Source organism: Emydura macquarii, unplaced genomic scaffold (assembly GCF_026122565.2).
Source record: "Emydura macquarii macquarii isolate MOO-44397 ecotype Brisbane River unplaced genomic scaffold, CSIRO-AGI_Emac_v2 contig_2503, whole genome shotgun sequence".
Lineage (NCBI taxonomy): Eukaryota > Metazoa > Chordata > Testudines > Chelidae > Emydura > Emydura macquarii.
The window spans coordinates 406838-424012 of record NW_027132640.1 but is presented as its reverse complement, the minus strand read 5'-3'; the positions used below and the strand labels follow the sequence as shown (position 1 = coordinate 424012).

The 17175-nt window shown below is 51.3% G+C and overlaps 1 protein-coding gene across 2 annotated transcripts in view; it reads left to right on the top strand.

The window, feature by feature from the left end:
* The window catches only part of VAC14 (VAC14 component of PIKFYVE complex), a 190671-nt gene that overhangs the window by 38345 nt on the left and 135151 nt on the right, over window positions 1–17175 (top strand). For both annotated transcript variants that reach the window (XM_067563484.1, XM_067563483.1), the window contains exons 10-12: window positions 116–176; window positions 11903–12047; window positions 14029–14094. In XM_067563484.1, the coding sequence (XP_067419585.1) occupies window positions 116–176; window positions 11903–12047; window positions 14029–14094 (272 nt within the window). The remainder of the gene's footprint in view (window positions 1–115; window positions 177–11902; window positions 12048–14028; window positions 14095–17175) is intronic.

The following is a 17175-nucleotide window of genomic DNA, read 5'->3' as shown; positions in this document are numbered from 1 at the left end:
ACATGATACTGTGCTGTTCTCCAGCCCGGGGGATGAGAGTATCACTGTCTCAGCCTGCCCCATTGAAGGGGCCCCTGCGTTCATGCTAACCAGTGTCCTTTTGATCTTCATCTAGGCTGTCTGGATGTCTCCAGTGAGTCCAACCTCAGCAGCGCCAGCGTCTTCAATGTAACCAGGTAAAATAATGGTCATTGCTTGCAATGGCGTAGGTGGGGCGCAGGTCAGAGACCTCCTTTCCCTTCATGCTGGGGTGCGGAGAGGCTTTGCAGGGACCAGGGTGCAGGGCATTGAGGGCCATTGGCAGAGCTGTGGGGGTGGGCAGGACCCACAGAGCTGTGCTGTCAGAGAGAGCTCTGCATGGCTTGTCTGTGCAGGTCCTGGCTCTAGCCCACACCCGCTCCTTTGCTCTGACAGGCCCCAAACTCCTCCTCTGGGGCCAGCAAAACAAGGCCCTTTGCTGTCTGGGAACCTGGTGTGTCCAAGGATGGGTCGGGGGGTGGGGGGGCACTTGTGAGGCAGGAGCTCTCTGCAGGGGGTGAAGGAATCGGCACTTCACACACGCCCAGAGCAGAACCACGATCCCACCTGGCCCAGCCTTTCCTGCCCACCCAGCATGAGACTCTGACTCCCGAAAGGGGAGTCTGCAGGCCCAATTTGGGGAGATCTCCCGGAGGAGGGAGAGGAGGAGTGAGGACGAAGTAAGTTCAACCGGGGCCCTGCCTCCCTGCGTGGGAGTAGGGAAGCAAAGGAGACCCTGGGCCTGTTGCGAGTCTAGTTAGCTTAGCTCCATCCAGGAGGTCCCCCAGCAATGGCGCTGTTCTAGAAACGTAGCGAGTGAGTGGGAATCGCTGATGGATGTTTTGATGCTCTGCCCAGCTGAGGTGAAGTTACAGAAACTCTCCATGGGGGCCCATTTGGATGCATTAGCAGTCAGCTAGCTCCATGCTGGCCCACCTTGGCGATGCACAGCTTAAGGGAAGGCGCCGGATAAAACCTGAACAGTAGGTTGCAATACCCGCAGCTCACCACAGAGTGTCGCTGTTGCTCAGGCATTTATACACTATTGCAGAAGTTAGTCGCACAATCAAACTGCAACCCCATCGCCTCTGTTCAAAGCAGTGTCATGTGTTTACCTACCTCTGAACTCTCCCCCCCCTCCCCAACCAGTGGTTGGGCCTTCATGGTCCCAGGCCCTGATTCTGTAGACACTTACACGTGCTTCACTTTAAGCACAGCAACGGTCCTATAGAAGTCACTGGGGACTTGTCACCTGCTTAAAGTGAAGTATGTGTCAGTGTATGCAGAGTAGGGCCAGATCTTCTCCCCGCTGTATCAGACAGACCAGAAACTGACTAGCCATGGGCTGTAAGATGCCCAAAGTTAATGATAAAAGTATTTTCACTGTTGGCATCACAGCAGGACCCGAAGACCCCGACCAGTGTCGGAACCCCCTTGTGCCAGGTGCTGCACAAATGTGGTAAAAGACGGTCCCTGCTCTGCGGAGTTGACAACCTGAGTCGACAAAGGGGGTGGGCAGGATGGGAAAAGAAGCACAGTGAAGTTAAATTCAGGGTCAGCTTGCGGATTAGTATAAAAGGAACACAGTTTAGTGGCCTAGTCAGTGGATAGAGTCTGTGATCAGTAAAATCAGTGGACTTTACACTTAAGATATTAAATAGAATCCATTTAATGTCTTGTTGTCACTTCCAAGCCCACTCAAGTAGAGCATCCAGTGATACCTGACAAGCTGCAAAGCCGAGTTCTCAGGAGATTTTTTTAAATCTCTAGTGTGGGTGAAGTGTGTTGTGACGCTGACAATGACAATCCTCTGCCCACAGGGCAAGTACAGCATGGGTGGTGTTGGAGCATGTTTCCCCACACCCTGCCATTGCACCCCAGCCATGCTCGGGAGAGATGAATGTCCTGGGTGCTTCTCCAAAGGGAGAGTCAGTGTTGTGGCTGCTCTTCCACTGCAGATCTTTGTCCACTATGAAACTGACTGAGTCAGCTGCTGGATGTTAAGTGTTGGATTGGTCTGGGTTGGATACAAGCTGATGGCTGTGAGAGGAAAAGTTCCTTCCATACAGCCAGCCATCCAGTCACGCAAGTTGGCTAAGTGACACATTGGTGCTGATGGATCTACAACTTTAGCCCCTGGTACTGAAGTGCCTTGGGAAGGGTGCAGATCAGCTTAGGCAGATGGATGGGATGATCTAACTATTCTCCCCCATTCCTGACTTCTAGGATAGTGTAGCGGGATGTCGTCTTAAAGTACTATTCTGTTCTACCTAGGTTCTTGTCCCATCTTCATCCTCATGGTATCTGAGCCTTCCTCTGCAGCATGGGGCATGGGTCACTTGCTGGTGGATTCTCTGTACCTTGAAGTCTTAAACAATGATTTGAGGACTTCAGTAACTCAGTCATAGGCTAGGGGTCTATTGCAGGAGTGGATGGGTGAGATTCTGTGGCCTGTGTTGTGCAGGAGGTCAGACTAGAACTAGATGACAGTGGTCCTTTCTGACCTTCAAGTCTGACTGTGCACTGTCCAGGCATGCAGTAAGTGGTGGGGAGATTTCTGATGGCTCTGAGTTCCTGGGAGAGTCTGTTCCTGGGTCTCCCTCCTGTGCAGACGAGCTTTACCCTTATGATAGGAAGTGCTATTGTGCCAGGGGAACGCAGATGTTGACCATTCTTCATCCTGGAACTTTAGACGTTCTCTTAGATACCCAGGGCACTGAGCACCTTGAAGACGGATTGAAACCTTGAATGTCACTCTTCACTGGCTTCCCATGGAAGATAGAGAGTGGAGGACAGCTGTGATGTGCTCAGTAGCCTATGTTGCTGCGGGGAGATCCTGCAGCATTTCCAAAAGGCTGATGGCTTCAGGTCCATTTATGTACAAGTGCTGGGCAGTTTTGACATTTCAGTGAACACTTTGAAGTGTAAATTAGCTCTTACTCACCAGTGGGCTGGTCCTGGAGTGTGTCCCATCCCCCAGTGCACATCTGCCAAGGTGCATGACTTCTTTGCCTTCCTTGGGAGCATCAGGTATTACTTCTGGAGAATACCATCCCAGAATTGACGGGCTGATCTGCAATGGCAATTTCTATGTAAAATCCCACTTCTTGAGGTTAAAAGGGAAGCCAAGATTGCAGAGGCAGATCTACTTGGATTTCCCATGCTAGATATTTTCAACAACCTGAAGCTGGAGTGCGCTGTGTGCTATAGATGCACAAAAAAATCAAGGAAGGACATATTTACAAAGGGTGAGGAGGCCACTTCCTGGCATTTAATGACCAGCTGGGGAAACTGAGGCCATGAGGCAAAGCCAACTCAGAGGTAATCGTTGTTATAACCCTAATACAGTGGCTTCCCTCAGGCAGTTTCTTTTCTGGCATCTTGAGCTCTGTGCACTGCTGCTGCTGCCACCTTCTGGTTGCAGTGCTAGTCAGGCTGGTTTTGGTTTTTTAGCCTGTAATGGCAGGCCCAGTAACTCCCATTTTTGGTGACGTTAGACTCTGTCCATGAAACATTGAACTCTCTGTTCTGCCCCTTCCTCCACTCTGGGGGTGTCTAGCTCTTTGGCAGGGACCATCTACTATGGTGTGTGTACAGCACCTAGCCCATTGGGGCCCCGGTCCGCACCGGCAGCTCCTAGGCAATACGATAATACAGACAATAAATAGCCTTCTGTGCCAAGCAGGTAACATCTGCCCTTGGGGTTAAGGTTGCTTCAGAGAGATGGAGACAGGAACTGGAGTAATGGGGGAGGTGGATGTGTCTCAGCTGAGTGGAGATCAGAGAACTGGGTTTGCAGGGAGGCTTGTTTTGGAGTTATCCTCACCCTTTTTAGAGAGGTGACACCGGGCAGGTATTAGTGTTGGGTTTGACGGTCATTAGACCAGCTTCCCCATCCCGCATGAGCTCAGCTCTGCCCCAGAGCAGGAAACGTCCAGGGATGCAAGTTACAGGTGGCTGCAGATGTTTGTACACCAGTAACTCAGGTAACCACAGGCTCATACAGGAGGGATCAGTCCTGGCCAGTCACAGAGCACCAGTCGCTACAGCGGCAGATCTCCTCTATTCATCCAACACGGCCCTCACTTCCAGTGCTTCGCCATCCGTCTGCTGTGCAGCTCAGGGTCACTAGGCCTCCTAGTGGATAAAGCCGCCCGCAGCCACTTTGCAGGGAGTCTCAACTTGACTGCACGGGTTGCTGAAGGGAGTGATTTGCACTGCAGCACCCAGCACAGGTGTATGCAGACTGGGCTGTCTACCAACCTGGATCTTGTCCTGTCCCTCACTCGGACTGAGCGACAGAACCAATGTGGCCTGCCAGGAAGCACAGAGCTGGGCTCTGCTCACTCTTCATGCCAGCTCTGGTTTCGAGCCGTGACTTTCGCCCAGCAGAATGCAGGGCAGCATTGTAGCTAGCCGCATTTGAGGCAGCACCAGTCCATGCTGCCCGGTGCACCTGCTCACTCAGCCTGGCACTCGAGCTGGTGCAGGGCTGAAATCTGCCTCCAATCCTTGACACCCACCCTGCGCTCTCTGGTCCCTCCTGTCTGATACACAGGGAGAAGGAATCTGTGAACCCAGACTCCGACAGAGAGAGAACCGCTCCATACATCCCACTTCCGCTGGCCCTAGTATTCACTGTCTATGGCCTTTGTGGAAGGAAGATAAAAAAATAAATTCCCAACCCTTTCCCCGGGACTGGGGTGAACTCCCTCCAGGGGCAGATGGGTCTTGTCTAAAGCTGCTAGAGAGCCATGGAGGTGGGGTTAGAAACTGAATGGGTGGGGAGGAAAAAGGGACTGGAAGGTTGTGAGCTGTGTACAGAAAAGGAAGAGTGAAAAACATGAAGTACTCAGGGGAAGAAAAGAAGGGGAAAAGGTGATATAAGAGAAGGAAAGAGGCATTGAAATGAAAAAGCTCCATTGCAAGACAAAGCAAAGGAAACCTAGGAAGCTCCGTACACTATTGAATAGAGCTTAAATACTGCAGTGCGTGTTCCTGTCTATTGCACGCAGTTCCAGCTGAGGCAAGGGGCTGAGGAGACCCATTGCAGGAGAATTTTGAGAGACTCGGTATTGCCTGTGCTGGCTAACCCAGCCTGCACCCACGAGAGCACTGATGCTTGCAAGGTGCTTGTACTGGGAATACCAGGAGCTGCAATGGCAGAGACTCATCAGCCATCTGGGAGGAGCAGATAGTGGCCAGGCTGCTTTGAAGGCTGCTCTTAGAAAAACTGCTTTCAGAATGGCTTGAGATGGACTGAATCCATGCCAGCTATTTCCTTAAGCCCTTCTCGGGCTGTGTCTTTCCAGTTTTAGTGGAAGGCCCTTTCAGTGCTGCTGTGGCAAGGAGTATTGGGAGGTGAATTATGAGGTTTTACTACTCCTGAAGTCAGGAGCCACTTGGCTTTAAACAGGAAAGTGAAGCTCTGCTGACCGTAATGAGGCACAGCTCTTGCTGCCTGCTGCTGGGTGTAGGTGCCTCTCCCCCGGGAGACAAAGGGAGAGGAACAAAACATAGACTCCTGACTTGATATTGGTGTTTGTAGCAGTCCCATGCTTTACGGTCTGACCTTGGCTTCCACAACGCCCAGCTACAGCTGCTGAAAGCCGTAACTTTTTAGAAGTGGGCAATGGTGGGGAGGAAGCAGGTTAGAAAGGTTTCCTTCTACCCCTTTGGGGGGGTCATCAGGGTGGCAAGTTAGCCGATGAGCTCCGAACTGTGTGTATATACCAAAGACCCACATGGGGCTGGGGAGAGAGAATTGTGATTGCTTTCCTCAGAACAACTGAAGAGCAAAGACTGCAACTTGTTCAGGACGTTGCAGCTGCCATTTATGATGTCACACTTAGAATATCTTGAAATGAGCAGGTAAGCACTTTGCCCTGGCTATACTTCTCTAGAAATTAAACTTGCAGGTCCCCTACTAGAGGCTGCAAACAAGGAGGCAAAATCAAAGAAGCAACTGAAAAAACAGTGTCGGCATTAATTGAATATGGTGAGCAGAATATGAGAAACAACCCTCCATTGGCTACAAGCAACAGACGGGGGGGAAAGTGTTCCTACTTCACACCCCTGGTTCTGTGTCGGAGAAACTGCACAATATTGTGTCCAAGTTGCTAAAGACGCCATCCAAGAATGCAGAAAAAATGAGGTCTGCACATTTGACTTGTGGGTGTTGGGTGTGTTAACTTGTTGCGACAGAAAGTGATACCATCCTACAGCACATTGTGGATGTTCCAATCTCTTCCACAACAATCACAGCCTCATTATTGGGCCCTCCACTACAAAAGATGTGGACAAGTTGGAGAGAGTCCAGTGCAGGGCAACAAAAATGATTAGGGGGCTGGAGCACAAGACTTATGAGGAGAGGCTGAGGGAACTAGGCTTGTTTACTCTGCAAAAGAGGCAAATGAGGCGGGATTTGATAGCAGCCTTTCATTATCTGAAAGGATGGAGTTAGGCTGTTCTCAGTGGTGGCAGGTGGCAGAACAAGGAACAATGGTTTCAAGTTGCAGTGGGGGAGGTCTAGGTTAGATATAAGAAAAAAGTTTTTCACTAGGAGGGTGGTGAAGCACTGGAATGGGTTACCTAGGGAGGTGGTGGAATCTCCATCTTAAGAGGTCTTTAAGCTGAGGCTTGACAAAACCCTGGTTGAGATGATTTAACTGAGGTTAGTCCTGCTTTGAGCAGGGGGTTGGACTAAATACCTCCTGAGGTCCCTTCCAACTCTAATCTTCTATGATTCTATGAAAAAAGGATCCTGGGCCTGGGTGGAATCTCAGGAGGACCATCTCTATGTCCAGCTACCATAAGCATGCAGAAAGTTGCATTGAGCACCAGGAGGACTCTGGCAACAGAACATGTCTTATACAACCTTAGAAGCTACTAAGACACACAATCTACTGGCATGTTGAAGGACATTTGGGAAGGGTTTAGTAGATTGTGCTAATAGACTGAGACCCTACCTTCAGTCTTGGTGGAAATCAGGCTTGATTTAACAGAACTAGAGCCACATTTCAAAGAAACTGTGGAATCTTGCCATTACATAACAACATAACTGGCTCCAAAGGTGGTCAACTGAGCCCAGAACATGAAGGAGAGGTTGAGGTCTGGCTGCTGGAACATAATCCTGTGAGTTCCTTCCGACAGGCTCAAGTGCTAAGTGAAGACCCAGTTGTCCATCCCACGTCTATGACCAAAATGGCTGGAAATCAGTACAAGTAAAATAGCCTGAAACAGGACAGCTGAATTCAAGATCTGACTGTTCTCTGAGACCTGGCCTCCTTTCCAGCTAGCTTGGCATCAGTCAGTTGTGTTGTTAACCCATTCAGATTGGCTTAGCCAAAACTTCATAATGGGCCAGTTAGCATTGGGCAGGAAGGGCGTGCATTGCAATGACCAGAGCATGCCCCAGTTAATTTGACGGCAATGAAGCCTACTGGTAGCAGTGGGGTGGTGCTGCTTCCCACCCCATCCCTGCAGCACAAGCTCATTACCATTCCTCTGCTGACCTGGCAGGGGGAGAGCCCTGAGAAGTTGCGCCTAGTCACAGCTCTGCAGACTGGCTAGGTTTGGGCTACGAATGACCCCCCAGTGCTCCGTCTCTTACAAATCATATACAGTGTTTCTCTCAGGGGATCGGATTGCCGCCTTCTCCAGTCCATCCAGATGTTTCATTTACTGTGTGCTGCTCTGCCTGGGGGAGAGTGGAGCATTGTCATGTGGCAGCCAAAACATCACTCACTGCCCTTTGGGCATGAAGGCACTTGCTGTTTGTTATGGCAGCTCTGTTGACCCAAGTATAAAATCCCACTTCTGTTGTATAGCACTGTCAGGGCACAGGTGCTGAACTATGGGCAGCAGATGTTGGCGTTCGTGCCCCAAAGAGCATCCAGTCTAAAAGCAAGACAATGGGGCCAGTCCTGCGCCCAGTGGCATGGTGGAGCTGGTGAGCATACTTTGTGAGGCAGGTTCTTTCTGAATAAGGGGCTGAGATGATGAGCACAACTTGCTTGGAACTGTCTTCGGGGCACATAACTTAGGTTCATGGGGTCCCCTGTGGCGTGGGGCCCCAGGCAGTTGTCCTGCTTGCCACCCCCTAATGCCGATCCTGCGATTGGGACCCCCCCCCCGGGGATTGGGACCCCAAGGTTGAGAAACACAGGTCTAGATGAGTTGATGTACCCCCAGAAAACCCCTGTGTACCCCTGGTTGAGAACCACTGTCCTATGCACCTGTCATGCTATCTAGGAACCATCCTTCTAGTGTTAGATAGCTGGGCCTCTAGGTCATGGCAACAGGCGTATTTCCATCCTCTTTTCAGATGGTGATGGAGCAGTTAGCGCATCCCTGGGAAGTGAAGGGCACTTCCCAGCACATCTGCTCCCTAGTGTGAAATCCCTTGCTAGTGGTACATTTTTTTCTGTTAGCAGCAGATGCGCTAAAACTGCCAGCAAGCTGCGGCGGCAGGAACTAACCCCCCAGCCTGGTGCACTGTGGCTTTAAAAAATAAAAACCAGGAGGAGGAGAAGCTTTGGTTTTCTGCAGCCGTGTTCTTCCAACATGTTGCTCAGTCATCAAGGCCCTATGTACATAGTTCAGTGGGCCACATGAACTGCTCGGAGAACAGCGTCTTTCCAGCTACTAAGGAAGGTGTTCCTGGAATGGATGGGCATGCCCACTTCATACCATGTGTACAAGGTCCTGCACTGATGCAGTGTGGTAGCTGTATTGGGATTGGTCTGGAAGTCTTGGTTCTGTACTTGGCTGTGTGACTCTTGAGCTTTGTGCTTCTGCACTTCCCAGTCTTTGCCTTGTCTAGGGGGACTGTAAACTCTTTGGGCAGGATATCTCACTATGTGTATGTACGTTGCCCAGAACAAAGAGGCCCTGATCTTGGTGCTGTTAGTTATTACTGTAATACTAATATCCCCTTTTCTGGTTAGAACAAGGGGTATATTCCTATGCTCAGATGTTAGAAATTGCAGTAAACTACGATAGCCAAGAAAGCACGGGCAGACTAGAAGGCTAATGAGAGAGACAAGGCCACTCTCCTCTTAGTTACTGGCTCCAACTCTGTCCAGGTCAGCAGAGAGTGCGAGCTGCTCCCACCTTGCTAATGACGCCCTTCTCGGTCAGGGCAGAGCTTGCTGGCAGGGCATTGAGGACAAACCTGCCCTGAGGATATTTGCACCACTCCTCTTCTGTCTCAGGCCTGGCACATCTTGCCAGTGCTCAATTCACAAGAGAAAATGGACATTCTCTCTGTGGACACTGTACTAAGGTATGCCAGCACATTATCAGGCTCAGAGCTGCAGATCGAAATCCAGGATGATGGGCTAGATGAAAGCCATCGTATCCATCACCTGACCTGACCCAGATCTCGGTGCTGAGTGCCTGCGTCACACAAGTGGAGGGTTCTGTAGAAGCGATGCCATTGCTACTGTGACAAAGCTCCTGTTTCAGGCTTGCTGTCGCTTAAGGAAGAGAAGAGAAATGTGTGGCCATGCTGCAGAGCCTGTTACAGCTGCAGCAGCAGCATGTTGCTAAATCAAAGGATGTGGTGACTGGCCATCCAAACCATGCACCAGCACTGCTCCGTCCCTGAGGATGCAGACCTAAGACCGAGAGCAATGAAGGTGGGATATGGATGGCTAACAGTGAGGCCTGGCTTAGCCTCTGCAGAAGCTAAGTCTACTTGGCTGCATGTGGAGGCTGCTGCCCACATTAGAGATGATTTCATACCTCCAGGTGAGCTTTGCCTTTGGAATGGCAGGCTTTTCCTGGGCTGAGAAACAATCTTTCATTTTTACCAGCCTTCGCAAAGGGGCCAGTCTTGTTTATAGGCTCACTTTGTCAGTCTGCTGGGATAGACTATGAAAAACTTCACGTGAAGAGCTTCTGCCTTACCATGATCAATTACCCAACCCTGTTGTAGCAATTTAACAGGCTGGCATGTGCTGTAGCCAAAGCTTTGGAACTTGGATTTGTAAAGTTTAGGTTCTAAACCTAATGTGCATGCTTAAATACAGCAGCTGAGACTGTATTCGGAACCTAACATGAAGCTTTTTGGGGTCTGCCCCTTTTATGCTCGCATGACTTCTCCCTGGTGAGGGCTGTAACTGCAGGATCAGCTGGCCTTGGCTGTTGCCTCTGACGTCCACACTAATCTCTATCAGAAACCTGAAATTAAATGAAAAGGCACAAACATCTGTTACATGTTGTAGATCAGACCATTCATGTAGCTATTAGAGGGCCAGGATCTCCCGGGCTCACCCTTACACTGCATGGGCAGGGGAAAATCAAACCCTATTAAACAGCAATTCTACTTGAAAGTTATACAGAGAAATTTGCCCTTTAGGAATTCACATGAAATAAGCTGCAGAGAAACTTCAACCAAATTAGAAAGCTAGTCCCCATGAGTTCAGCGCACACGTGAATAATTCAGTCACTTAGAAATACTTTGTATGTCCTGGAGGCAAGAGCGCATCACCCTTTCTGGATCTTCAAAGCGTCTTCTTTTGGGCATCTGATTTCAGCCCTCTTGCCTTGAATGTAAAATTGGGTCCCAGTTATTACCTCTGCCTCGCCCCTGAGATCCAGCCAGTCCCAAGAGGAATAGCTAGAGGCGAGATTGCCCACATGGAACTCTTTGAGAGAATGCTGTGAAAGCTTTACTGCTGGGGGAGAAGGGGCCTGTGGACTGTGGCGGGAGGAGAATACAGATTCTGGGAACTCCTAGGGCTCCAGGTAGACTTTAGGGTCCTTTTTGGAAACTGGAGAGTCATTACATCCAAAGGATGATAAGGTTTATCTGACAAATGCCATTATTTAGGAGTCTTCTACCCACATTACAATGTAAGTTCTTTGGAGTCGTCATGTCCCAGCTGTTCAGTTAGCCCCTTTGGGCAGAGGTGGTTGTGCTGGGGTGGTCCATGGTGATGATGGAAATAGTTTTGGTAAACTTGAGTTGTGAATTCAGCCCAGGTTGGTAGTGACCGAAAACCATTGTGTCTCTGACTGATCACTGGTGGCTTTTGGGAAAAGAGCTGGAGCTCTGTCCACTCTCTCTAGTGGGCAGGTGTCCCCATTGCAGACCCCACTACCACACAGGACGCCAGCTGGACCTCTTGTTGGGAGTTGTGGCAGGAAGGTTAATGGAGGTCAAGTGCTCTTACTCATTCAGGTGGCCCTTTTGCGACTGGTCTTGCTTCCAAATAAGACAGACCTGAGACTGGAACCCATGTCTCTTAGCTCCACAGTGAGCACATAACTCGTCCGGCTGCAGTGCCGCCAGCTCAGGCTTTCCTAGTGAGGGACAGGGCTAACGGAGGGGCTAGGATTTCAGGCACACTGTATCCCCAGGATCACAGGAACTAGGAAGGGCAGCTTGTTGAGGGGCTGGGCAAGTCTGTGCTCTTCTGGCCTGTGGAATCGCACTGCTCAGGTTTTTACTTCGTGCCCAGGGTAGAAAGACACAATTTCAAGGCAGCGGAGGTGCGAATACTGCACAGAAGAGCCCTAGGGAAGAGGGGCCCTTCAGCTAGAGGAATCTGAGGAGCGAGACGATAAACCCAATACTAAAGTTACTCTGGCCGGCTGATTTCAATGGTATAACCCATGTTTTACACAGGCTCTGCTTGTTCCATTCCCTCCCCCCACCCATACACACATCCACTAACTCAGCAGTGCTCTGGACTGTGTGAAATTGCTCCTTGGCTCTTGTGTAGCTCTGAGAGACAGCAAGTGTAGGCAGCCGGGATCACCTGCCAGTGCCATGGAGTAGGCCTGGATGCCTGGAATTGAGGGGGCTGGGATGGCAGTGCGGGGACACATGTCCACACGTATGGAATACCATCTTTGTTTTTGGTTCTCTGTGCAGCACGGACCGGATCCCAGTGACCCTTAACCTCGATGGAATAGTGCAGGTGTTGGACTGCCACCTTCACGACACAGCCATTGGGATGATGACCAGAATCGCAGTCTTGAAATGGCTCTATCACTTGTACATCAAGACTCCCCGGAAGGTAAGTCTGTGGCTTGCCAAACCATTGGTGCAATAGCCTCTTGTCTCTGCAGAACTGGGCTGGAGCTGGTTAGTCCGAGCCTCATTGTCACTGAACACTTGTGTCTGTGTCATGAAACCAGTCCTGGCTCAGTACATCAGTGGCGCTCTGTGATCAGGAGTGGCCTGGGACTGGCACTCTATGGAGCACTGCAAGCAGGGGTGAGGTGCATTGGCAGAGCAGGATGGCGGAGCCCCTGGCTGCAGTAGCAAGGAGCTGCTGCAGGAATGTGGAAGCATAGCTAGAAGAATGGGGATGCTGCAATTCAGCCTTGAGGTGCATTGGCAGACTGGGATGAGCCCCATGACTGGAGTCAGTGGGGTGTTGTAGCTGGCAGAGCTGTCCAGGACGAGGGCTGCATACTTGTCTGTAGATAGTCTTCGTTCTCAACACTGTGTAACTCGAGACTTAACATCAGTCAGAGCAGGAAGGCCTCTTCTAAAAGTGTGGATAGCCCACCAGGGCTGCACTGTGTTGGAAGGCAGATCTAGCTGCCGAAAATCATCCGTACCCCGGCCTTCATCAAAATGAGCCCTTCTGACATTAGGGAACTTAGTAGCATGGGTGGGCAAACAGCACTTCATGGGGTGGGAGGTTAAAAACCAAACCGAGCCTTTGGCTTGTTTCTGAACCAAACGCTGAGCTTTGGGTTAGCTCAGAAGTTTCCTGTTCTGCTGCCAGTTGTCACACCCTCCCTAGCTCTTCAGGCCCCCAGTGTCCCTTTCCACCACCTTCACTGAGAGGAGATGGCTGCTCAGACCTCCCAAAATAACCCCTGTAGATCTCTTGTGGGGACTGGACCGGTAGTGAGATCCCCCTGAAAACTCTCTCCTGCCTGGCGTCCCTGGGGTAGACATGGGCTGGCTCCTACCTTAAAGCTGGGCGTGTATCTGGGGCTCTTCCGTCAGGGCTGACAGCCCTTTGACTCTTGTTGGACATTGGCTCGGACTTTGCAGCCAGGCCAGCCTGCTGGGCACCCTCCTGGGCCCCAGGGACCCTTCAGGTTAGAGGGGTGGGAAGAAAAGCTAAATGCCAGTAGGTTTGGAGAAGCATCTAGGAGGCCCATTTTGATCAGTCATTCCTGGCTCGCTGTAGCTAAGCTGAGTGCTTGTTACATGGACTGTGGATGAAGTTAAGCTTTTGTCGTGGTGGGTGTGCAAATCACCTGATGTCTCTCTCCTGAATGGCTTGGCCTGCAGCTAAAACACATCTGAGGTCTGAGCCATGGGTGGCTGGAGCATGTCGGCTCTTGGCAAGGCTTTCAAGAACCCTCTGGAGGAGGGAAGGGGCTTGGCCTTTCTAGATTGTGAGGCGTTCCCAGAGAATGTGGAGGGGAAGCCAATCCCTTTTCCTTCTGTGGGTACTGTGTAACCACTCCCCAAACCATCCTTGTGGGACATGTCATACATTCCCTTGTGGGAGCAGCTGCCATCATTCTCCTCAGGTCTCGTTGACCATGTGCCTAATCTGACAGGAGGTGGCATCTGAAGCGATGCAGTAGTGGCAGCAGCTCCTCATAGAAAAATTCACCCCAAAACTACCCCCGGTTTAAGTAAGAAACCCTTCCATTGTAAGTCTTTTCTGGCCTTTTCTCTCTCGAAGGGTCGCAAAGTGGCACTGTGTCCCACAGTAGAAATCTGCCTTCTAATTACATAGGGATGTAATCAGCTCAGCAGACAAGCAACCATGTGTCCTTCTGGAATTGTACTTATGTGCCTATTAAGTTTGCTACTGATACTTTCAGCGAAGCCATCTGTTCCGTTACCCATTTCAGAGAGCTAGCTGGCTGGGAGGGAGGGGAATTTTCTAAGTAAAAATTAAAAATGCCTGCCAAGCTGCACTAGCCTATTGCACTGGTGAGGATGGCTCCTGGTGCACGGAGGGGAGGGTGGCAGGGAATATTCCAGGCTCTGTGTCACTGAGGCTGTCTTTCTGATTTCAGATGTTCCGGCATACAGACAGCCTCTTTCCCATTTTGCTACGGACGTTATCTGATGAGTCAGATGAGGTAAGTATTGCAGCTCATATAGAAACCCCCTCTGCTGTGCTTGCCAGCTGTCATACTCTCAACTTAGCCTCAGGTTAGTCTGGACCAGCAGCAGGTTGGAACGCCCCACTCCACTGTATCAGCTCTTCTCTGGCTCTGTCCTTGCAGCTACAGAGAGTTCCCTGCACATGACCCAATCCAGGGCTGTCTCACTGAGTCCACAGAAAAACGGGGGGCTGTAATTTCACTGACTCCTGCAGTCCAACCTGGAAAGAGCCTGTGACTCTAAGGTGTGACCTTCCTCGTTCTCCATGGGCTGGTGAACTCAAGCCTAGTGACAGCGTTAAAGGCCAGCGTGATCTGTTGTTACTGAGTGGCGATCGTGGGTGGGCTGGAGTACCACTGCTGTCTCCCACGCTGACCTACGTTTGCACCCTCCCCACCCAGGCCTCATGCCTCCCCCTCCCCTGTGCAGGGCAGGAGGAGTCCCAGCGCCACCCCCCAGATGCTGTGGGGACGGGGGATCTGTACCTGCAAGGAAGGGCACACAAGGCTTGGGGGGGCACAAATGCAGGCTTGGCTCTGCTGCCCCCCCACATTTACTCACCCTGTCGCATGGCACCCACCTCTCCTGCTGCAGCCTGGCGCTGGCTTGGACAGGGCAGCCTCACCCCCTGGCCTGTGGAGGGGGGCTGAGCTGACCCTTCACGATATGTGGGGGGAGGCGTTGAAGGGTGCCCCTCAGAACCTCCTGTGCCCATCATGAAGGGCCAGCCTGCCACTTACCCACTGCTCCAGCCCAGTGCCGGCTCGGACGGGGCAGCTCCTGTTGCCCCAGCCCTTCACAATGTGTGGGGGGAGGGGCATTGAGGGGTGCCCCTCAGAGCCTCCTGTGTGTGGTGAAGGGCCAGCCCGGCACACCCTCGCAGGCCGGTGCCTGTGGGCCTGGCCCCCCATCCTGTCTCCCCCCTCAGTATGCCACTGACCAGTCCACCCAGCCCAAGGCCAGCCTGGTTCACAGTTGGTTACTTGCTTGACTCAGTTTGGTTTCCACATTGAGCCTTTGTCTTCACTGCCCAGAAACACATTACAGGATAACTCACGTTAACTAGCCCACTGCAATGTCCTAGTGGAGGGTAGGCCCCTGCACCTTTTACCCCAAGCTAGCTAGGCTAGAGCAACCCTATGCCTTCTTGCCTGTGGCTGACCTAGCCACCTTGCAGGAAAATGAAAGTCCCTTCTCTGCACCAAGCTTCCCCAGCAGGAGGGCTGATGTGTGTTATCCCATGGTAAAACACGCCTTGTCATGGCAATGCGGCTGTAGCTTGCATGCCATACCTGGATCTCCGTGCCGACAGGATTACATCCATCTTTGTAAATCAGACTGATGTAAATTTCATTTCTTCCAGTGTCTTTTAACTCCAAAATCTGGGCTGGTCTATACCGCCACCTGCAGTCGATGGGAGATAGGCAAACTGTTATGTAGTTTGCATCTCTCCCCTTGATGTGACACACCGCAGCATCTCCACTGCACTGCATCAATGGGAGGCACCCTCCCGTCTACACAGCCTTACTCCTTTCGGGGAGGTGGACCAATGGGGACCAGAGAGCCCATCTCTCATTGACTGAACAGGTCTGCAAGACCCGCTTAGTGGATCCCGCTGCATCGATCGCCACGGAGCCCAGGGTGTAGACATACTCCCAGACACTACCTGGTCGTTTGTGCCTGAGGGGGATCCTGGGAGCCTGGCTGGTGTGCTGCCGGCAGTGTGAGAAAGGCTGTGCTGCCTGCAGCACAGCCTATGTTGGCTTGGTGTGCTGAGGCTTTGCCCTGAGGGGGCTTTGCCCTGCCTTGTCATGTGGATGGCAGGTGTCTCGACTTAACATGTTGCTGCTTAATGGATGAGGCTCTAGGCTTAGAGCTGTGCAATGCAGACAGCTGAACCAATATACTGGAGTAACCTGTTGTTGCCAGAAGAATAAAACAGCTGGCAGTGCTGTCTGCAGTGGTGAGAGTTGGGGACTACGTGTTGCAGTCCTGGGTTCTGTTCCTGACTCTGGGACATCAGGAGAGATGCTTCGCTTCACATCACTGCCCCTCTTCCCTGTAAAATCTGGATATTTACCTGAGATGGGGGAGGGCTTGAATTTTAACACTTGTGATCTTCAGACAAATGTTTTGTTCTTGTCTGCCAGTGATTCTTCTCAAGCTGCTTGTGCTGCAGAGTTGCTGACTGCACCCTGTAATGTGTGTGTGAAGTCTCTTCTGCCTGGCATTTGCTGGGTCTCTTTGGTGATTGCTGGGGAAAGACAGCGTTCGCCTGAAGTTTGTCAGCAGGCGTGTCTCTGCCATGAGCAAAATAGGTGTCAGTATCTTAAAAGCAACATGCACGCACCAGTCTTTATTCCCTGCCTTGGGCCCAGCAGTTTGGCCCTCCCCATCACTTCCTGGTGCTTGGCTTGGCTTTCTGGAGGCGCTTTGCTTCCCGTCTAACAAGATGCTCCCATTCCTGAGAGCGCCTTGGCTTTTTCTTATCTAATCTCCATTTCCTCTTCCTTCTCTTTTCTCTGCATCAGTGTTTCTCAACCTTTTAAGTAGCAAGTACCCACTAACTTCTGAAAATATTAAGTACCCCAACACTCATTTTTCTGTGGGGTTTTATATTTACAGACTAATGTGAGCCATATGTTGGAAGAAGAGCTGAGTATATAAGGCCGTGATATGACAGATGTCAGATCTAGTGTGGGTAGGGTTACCGCCTTTACCCCAGGGGTGCACAACTCAAGTATGTACCTGGGCTAGAGGTGGTGATGATGGCCAAAACTAGGAGGCTTTGAGCGGCATGCCAATGCTGGGGAATATAAAGCGCTGCGCCAAATTTTTTGCCGTAGATTTGAGAGGAGGAAGGGGTGAGAGAGAGAGAGAGACAGGAAAAGAGGGTAACTGGTGAAATCTGGGGCTGTCATAGTTGTCAATTTCACTGCTCAGTTAGAGCAGTGAAATTGACAAGTTTTCTGGGCACTGGGCTTTGAGCCAGGGAGGGGGGGCTGCTACCTGTGCAAATTGTAGGTGGCTGCCATCTGGCTGCCAGCCCGGGAGGT